Source organism: Mytilus californianus, unplaced genomic scaffold, assembly GCF_021869535.1.
Source record: "Mytilus californianus isolate M0D057914Y unplaced genomic scaffold, xbMytCali1.0.p SCAF_4, whole genome shotgun sequence".
Lineage (NCBI taxonomy): Eukaryota > Metazoa > Mollusca > Bivalvia > Mytilida > Mytilidae > Mytilus > Mytilus californianus.
The window spans coordinates 44,193,847-44,202,234 of NW_026262690.1; the positions used below are offsets into that span (position 1 = coordinate 44,193,847).

General features: G+C 31.5%; 1 protein-coding gene across 1 annotated transcript; it reads left to right on the plus strand.

Annotated features, from left to right (window-relative positions):
* Nucleotides 1–6,085: 6,085 nt before the first annotated feature.
* LOC127738069 (uncharacterized) lies at nucleotides 6,086–8,388 on the plus strand. The gene is made up of 3 exons (XM_052249148.1): nucleotides 6,086–6,480; nucleotides 7,151–7,196; nucleotides 7,617–8,388. The coding sequence occupies exons 1-3, from the start codon at nucleotides 6,101–6,103 to the stop codon at nucleotides 7,773–7,775; spliced, it is 585 nt and encodes a 194-aa protein (XP_052105108.1). The 5' UTR covers nucleotides 6,086–6,100; the 3' UTR covers nucleotides 7,776–8,388.

Consider the following 8,388-nt stretch of genomic DNA (forward strand, 5'->3'; position numbering starts at 1 on the left):
ATTTTTCTTTTTCACCCTTTTCTTGGATTCATGTAATTCTATAAACTTCCCTTTTCCCATTTGGAACCTCAAATTGATTCATGTAGACGTAATTTGTTTTAACACCACTTTTAATATTTGCATTATTCAAAATAATTTGAAATTTGAAGTGAACATTGCTATTTAAACCCTTGATTAAGGAAAAGTATCAAATTGAATGTACATTCATGAAGTATGGCTAATTAATACAAATGCTTTAGAATAGCAATTTATAGATTCCATACTTTTATTACCAGTCAGTTCGATTGCACCCAAGTTCAAACACACGTATATATACTTATATGAGGGGCGTAAAGGGGGGGGGGGGGGGGGGGGGTATCTGCACGGAAGAACGCGAAATAAAATTGCCATTTCACTATGAACGAACAATTAAAAATTTCTTGCACGTTGATCTTTTTACCGATTTCACGAAACACGGTGAATAACGAACCTTTTTCACGGCTGCACGTGAAATAAAAATGGCAAAACACGTTGCACGAAAATAACCCTTTACCACCCTCTTACATGTACATTTAAACAAAATACTAGTGAAGAGAGAATGGGTCCTTTGATCATTTTCCAAAATGAATATTTCTAGTCTGAATCAGTGTAATGAATGACCCATTTTTTCTTGCAAGTTTTTTTTTCAGAAATTCTAATTAAATGTGGTAACATTTCGTATAATGCCAGGAAAGACAGCAACTGGACGTCATATGTCCAACTTTGACGTCATTCGATATATGACGCCACGCCCTACGGGGTATACGATACGGGGTATGCGGTACGGGTTTAGCTATACGATACGGGGTATGCGATACAGGGTAGATGATACAGACTGGAGAAAAGGACCTTATTAAATATACAAAATCTCTGTATTTAGTACTAAATATATGATAAATACATATACTTATCATATACTTGTATAAAATATTACTAAAATTTTACTGTTCAATAACATTTAAAAATATTAAAAGGCTATGAAAGGATTACTAGGTTTATTGACCAGATTCCTAAGAATTTCCTCAGCGGGCTGATAAAGGAACCTTTATTGACTGCTTCCGGAATGTTATCACATGCCTTTCCGTTAATTTCCGTGACGTTTATCACATGCAACCTAGTGCATTTCCGGAAATTTGTTCGAAAACGACAACACAGTGCGGAAAACCGCAAGTGATTTAAGACTTTTCACAAAATGGTTGAGGAAAAATTTCAAACTAAGAGCATGATAATTGTTGTGACAAGATAAATAAAATGCTTGTAATATCAATAAAAACAATTAAAGTTAAGAAATTTGTATCTGGTTGTCTGTAAATTATTATCTAAAAATTCATAGAAGGACAAAATTTTAATTAATAGTTCTTGTCTGTATTTCTTCTGCTGAAGTATATGATAAAAAGATAATTACATGTCATTTTTCATATCAGACCCTTTATCGGCCCTCGTTTATGATATCAGCCCTCGAGCCTGCGGCTCTTGGGCTGATATCATGACCTAGGGCCGATAAAGTGTCTGATATGAAAAACGCCATGTAATAATCTATACATATATAATAGCGTCATTACAGTAGACTTTATATATAATAATAATAAACAACCACATTACACATATCTGTCACAAGTTTAGGGCAATGAAACAAGATAACCAATATTGATAAGTATAATTGTGTGTACGATCTATGATATACACGAACAACATTGATAAGTATAATATTGTGCACGGTCTATAATATACGAACAACATTGAGGTAAAGAAAATTACTAATGTTAATAACCCATTATCTACATAATCAATTTATTAATTTATAACAGTTTAAATACTGTGTGAATAATTATATAAGGAATTTTTAATAGTTGATTGGTATATGGTATGTGTTGTATAACTTTGAACTTTGTATTTAATCATTTGTATATTATTGCTGTTCAGAAGTTAAAAAGCGTTTTGCATGGGAGTTTAACCCCAACATTTACTATAAGGTGTAGTTAGAACCTAACTTTAGACTTATAACGTCATAATTATACAGTTCAATTGACATTTTTTGTACGACTGCATTTTTACATAAGAAGTTCTAAAGTTCATGAGAAAAAATTTCTATTTGTTCAAGTTGAAACGGAAAATTTCACTTCCTTAATTACACTTAATTATACAAGTTAGCAAAGGTCGTCTAGTACCAAAAATCTGTTATACGTTACATTGTAATGGAAACAACATTATATATACAATATTTGTACAGTGTAGGAAAATATAAAATTTATTTGACGAGCTTTAGAAACCGAGAGAAAAGCGAGGCAAGCCAAGCTTTTTCTCTTGTTTCGTAGCGTTTACAAATAAAATTTTATATCTTCCTACACTGTCACGGAGGGGGCATTAAGTCTTACCCTTGTCCGTCTGTACGTCCGTACGTCCCAAAGTCGGTTTCCGTTCTCTGACTTTAGTTTGCCTCAATCAAATGTTATGAAACTTATACACAATGCTTATTACCACAAAATACAGATCAAGTTTGAATTTGGGTGGCGTCACTTTTATCTTTCTAGAGTTATTCCCCTTTACAAATGGAAAAATTGCTGAATTTTTCGTTTCCGTTCTCTTACTTAAGTTTGCCTCAACCAAATGTTATGAAACTTATACACAATGCTTATTACCACAACTCAGATCAAGTTTGAATTTGGGTGGCGTCTCTTTTACCGTTCTTGAGTTATGTCCCTTTATAACTTTATATGATATGCAAGCGTGGGGCATCATCTGTGTCCCATGGACACATTCCCCATTTATTTTTATCCTACAATTTAGCATTGAACTTAAACGTTTTTTTCCCATCCAAATCGTTAAATTTGCCTTTAAAATGAATCGATATTGACTAAAACGCGGACCGGGATGAAGACCCCAAATTGATCTGTTATGTAAACAGTAATTCAAACACAACCGTTCGCTCGCAACAAAAGCAAGATACCAGGAGACTTCAAACGTACACTATACGCGCTTCATGTTATCTACCAAGCAGAACGGTCGATAGCAGGATAGATATAAATATAAGTCATTTCATTACATTCATTACATGTACTGTAAATTTGATTGTCCGACAACAAACGCGAGGCACTTGTTTCCGTATAAAATACAACAGCTATGACTGCACGAGCTATCAGTTGCAATGTTAAAACAATGCATAGATAAACAATCGGAAAGCTTGATATAACTCTTAATTTCACGGTTGTAGAATACAAATGTAATAAGAAAAATGGAAAGAATTCTTTTTATAATTTTATAGGGTTGTAAAAGCGTTGATCCGTGCGCACATTTTTAGAATAAAGCGCTTTTACACCCCAATAAAATTATAAAAAGAAGCATTCCATTCTGAAATAAATGTAAGTAGACTGTCAAAACAATTGCAATTTGTTTTGAAATATGTATGTGATTTAATACAAAAGGCTATATTTCGGAAGTACAATCTTCTTGGATTTCATCATTCAAACAGTACAATATACCTTTTATATAAATAATAGGTGGAGCCAGGTAAAGGTCTGCACTGACACTAAATTTCAAAAGAAAAGATAAATCAGAGTTATTATAAAAATAGGGATTGTGACTAGGTTGACAGAATATATGACCGTATTAATTCTTTGTTAATGCAATTTAATTTGTAATATAATAACAAACTGTGAAGATCAGCTCTACTTCTTACATGACTAATATTATAATATATATAATCAAAATATTTGAAATGAACTTTATAGAGGAGGCATGTTGTCAAAAATAGTATTGTAATAAATATTAACATTTTTCTTTTTTTCAGTGCGACATGTTTGTATTGTTATCTGTCTATCGTTTTGTTATTTATATGTTTTTCTTTAGTAGCAATCCTATTGTTTGGGTTTTAAACTAATAAAATTCTTATTCTTATTCTTATATGATGGTATTTCAATCTTTACTGTTAAAATGTGACCCAAAACAAATCAATATGAAATAAACCCTTTACAGAATTGTGATATAGTTCGTAGGTAGTGCACGCAATTAAAAGTACAAACACTTGAAATGTACATTTAGTTATCTGTAAATTGATTTTTTACATTCACCTCTATCAAGCGTTTATGCACCATCCTTAATCAAATCCTTAATCATAAACCTCAACTTCCGAAATTAATGCGTATATTCCAGTGGTTTTTTCATCGAATGACGTGCTAATTATCAGATCTTCTCTAGGTATCATTTATCCCCAATTTGAAGCCAAAATGTCCGTAAGAGAGCGAATGACAGTAAAGAAAAAAATAATTTACTTTGTTTCAGAAACACCTTTTTATCCGTTAAGATTAGTCAAGCACAAACATACCTATTCATAGTATACATATTCTATCTATCTAGTATTCATTTTCTTAGTAAAATGATACATGCTAGGAATGTGTGTCACATATTTAACATAGTAAATGGCGATTAAGTATGTATGTACTTTTAAAAAAAGATTTAATATTGCTCAAATGTTTAGTATCGTTAATCAGGTATTTTGCTTTCAATTTCAGTTTAAAAGGGTAAAGAATGAAAGACGCCATTACATGAAATGGTACTTAGCTTTGTTTGTAAAATACTTGTCATAGTCAACGTTACTTTGGCAAATGGAATAATTCATTGGCTGGTGTCAAACACAAATTACTTTTATAAAGATAATTTGTATAAAGAGGTGTAATCGTTTGAAAAAATTATATTTTTGGTTGAAAAAGATTTTTCCCGATTTTAAAACTTTGTGAGAAATATATATAATATATGAACTTCAAAACATTTAACTAAAGTTGAGATGTAGCAAGTTTTTAAAAATATAGAGAAATAGAAGTGTTGCTTGAAAAATGTGTGTTAAAGTATAACCTAATTTATACTGCACTCGTTCTATTTGAGCAGTCAAAATGCGTTGACCGTATATTTCTATGTCATATACAGTCACTGACCTGATATCACTTTTCCTCATGAATATTTAAATAGAAATTGCCGAAATTATAATTAATTATTCATACGACCTATTCAACCTGTTCTTGTTTCCAATGTATACAACGACTCAAACTTATTTCTTTTGCAATTTTTAGAAAAAAAACATATTTCACTTGTTAATATTTTTGGTTTGCAAACTATAAATCATTATAGGCCTGTTTTTTTATACTCAAACTAGTTACTGGTTAAAAACAACCTGAAACATGTTTAAGCTTAAACCATAAACATGTTAAAAGGGAGTAAAAAAAACGCAACGGTTGAAGAAAAATGTTTAAGCTATAAACTATTTTGAAAAAATCTAAAACATGCTTTTGATCCCGGTTGAAATGTTCCTTAACCATTTAACCGCATGGTTAAGACCGACCCGTCAAAAAACTGTTAACCATAAAAATGTGTTAAAACCAGGTTAATGGTTCAGAATAAAAAAACAGGCCTATAATATGTTTTATGCTTATTGTCGATATTTTAGTTCATTCTCAAACAAATTCGTTCACCATCGATTGCGGGTTTCAACAGGTTATGTACATTTCATTGTGTTGTATGTTTCTCCGCCTGCATGATACGAGGCCTTTTTATAAAAGGGGGAAGTTTCCCAATATTTAAATCAAATAATAACATTAACACATTAAACAACAATTGGAAATATTTTTTTTAGATTGCAGTATAAAGACAATAATACTGCATTGACTTGACATATCAACGATATAAGGATTCGGCCCGAAACGGGGAAAAAGCTCGGCAGAGCCTCGCATTTCCCCGTTTCTAAGCCTCATCCTTATATCGTTGATATGTCAAGTCAATGCACTATTATTGTCTATATATCTTTGGAGAAAAATGATATATCTGTCTCAATATACCGTTACTTTGATTGAATAAATGATTGATTGATTTATGATTGATTGATTGATTGATAAATTGGTATAACTTCAAGTTTAAAATCTGACATCAACATACGAAGAAATAAATGTAATTGATACATAAAAAAGATAATAACAAATATTACAAATATTTGACAACACAACATTATGGGTTTTAAAGTCAAATATAGGATTGACTTTCGATTGTAAATTTAGAATTCTCATGAGACACAATTTTGTTTTAGCGATGCAAAGATATGGTCCAAGATTTACAACTCAGTCAAACAGAAGCGGATATTTTACACACTGCCCCTTGTCCACCATCATGGGATATGTCACTTTTGTTTTCCTTCACCATCTGTTTAGATTGTGAACAGAGAATACAATTACTATATAAATGTTTGAAAGAATGGAACATAACAATTGACTGCGAAAATATTCTAAACTGTGACGACTGCATTTCTTGTGATATTTGTGGTACCGGCTCAGACACGGACAACAAGGAAATCGCTTTGAACGAAACTACATGGGAAAATGACAAAATCGAAAAGAATGAAAACTTTACAGTAGAAGTTGAAGTGGAAGTAGTTACTGTATCTGTAATTCTTTCAGTGACTGCTGTTACAGTATGTACTGTGTGAGTTTTATATCTACTACTAGTAACTGATATTCTAGTCTAGGAAAATATGACCTATTCATAATTCTAACGCGAACTTTCACCGGCTATTAGTAACGTTTTCATGTCACCTCTGCTAATTTCTTCTTATATATCATAAGATGTAGTACAAAATGCATATTTGATGACTTCGGCCAATTTCAATTATTTTGGGTTGAGCCCTCATAAACGAATTTTATCCATCATATACTTTATGTCCCAAACCAAGAGCTATTTCGCTCTTTTGAATTTTTGTATATCGTACTTTAATAAGTTGCGTAGATATTTATTTTCACGACTTTTTTATCTGTTGAATACCGACCGTGCAAGGGCTGTATAGCCAGTCAAGGTCGTTAAAAACTTCCATTTGTTGTCTGTTGAATAGTTATCTAATTCGCATGCATGCTGCAACTTCGTATCTTTCTGAGAAAAGAGTTTGGCACGTTTTAAATTCAAATCCACGACGACTGTTTATGCCAGTAAACAAACTTTGTTTTTATTCTTAGTTGACAGATAATATAGCTCATCTTACATTTTTATACTAGCAGTGAAAATGGATTGAAGAGTCAGTTTACGTTTAATATAAAACAGTGTCATATTTAAAGGTTCAAGTTATCAAGTCTTATAATATTATGTAAATTTTGTCTTTCAGAACTGTATTCATAGTGTGCAAAAAGAGACGCAAACAAAGTAGATTGGTACGTATAAATGTAATATGTGTATGGTGTCGTTTCTGTTTTAACTTACTTTATATAGATTAACCCAAAAAATGGTAAGAGACAATGCAGATTATATTCTGTTGAGATGCCTATTGAACAAATATAAAACCGAGATATAGTTACATCTTTGAACTCCATTTAGAAATATTTCAGTTTCGACGAATATAAATTCCCTTCAACCCCCCATTCCTCCGTTTTGCTTTCTTAATAGCAATTCCACAAATCACAAGACGCTGTCTCTTTGCTTCCATCTTCTGTTGTCTGTATTTCGTTTAACGTGGGTTTTTTGTTCCGAAATTTTTATTTAGCCCCTATATGTTTAAAAGTGTATTAACTTATTGATTTGTTCACATTAAAAATAATGAAAATATAAACGTCATTTTATTTCTCTTCTTTCAGAAATTAAGACAACCGAATAAAAGAGACAGAATTCTGAATAAAGAAACTAAAATAACATTGGTTAAAGACGAAAAAGAAGACGAAATTGAGAAAATGAATGTATCAGATAAGTTACTTAATGAGAATATACAAACTTGTTCTAAAGAAAAAATCACATGAATGATCTATTCCTGCTTACTTCGAATACAGAAGAGAATCAAAATGAAATGCTAACATAAGGAAGAAATGAGAAGTCGAACTTAAACCAACCAATGCATCCAAAGCCTTTTCAGATTATCAGAACGTGAAAAGAGTAAATATGGTTAAGGATGAACCTATATGGATTAAAGCTTTATGTAAAATTGAGATTCTTTAGTGCTTACAAACAGTAAAGAATCCTGTTGCGGAAGACAAATGGCACGGAACAAAACTATAGCCATTAAGCTACTAGTATTGTTAAGATACAGAGAAAAGAAAATCGGACCTAAAAAAGGAACATGTGGATCGATTAGCAAGTAACAAAAAAAAAGGGCAAACGGTTTTGTTATCTACCAACAACACGGAAACTACATGTACAAATAATCAGGAAAACCGGAGAGTGAATGGCCCATATTTACACAGTAAAAACTTATTACACGAAAAGAAGAAAATATAACACGAATATACCCTACAATTACAAGTTTATGTAGACGAGCAAGTAATGTACAATAGACAATTTTAATTTAGATTATAATTGTGAATTTGATTTTGTGAATAAATTTGTGTAGGAAAGGAAATCCCGAGACGATGCATA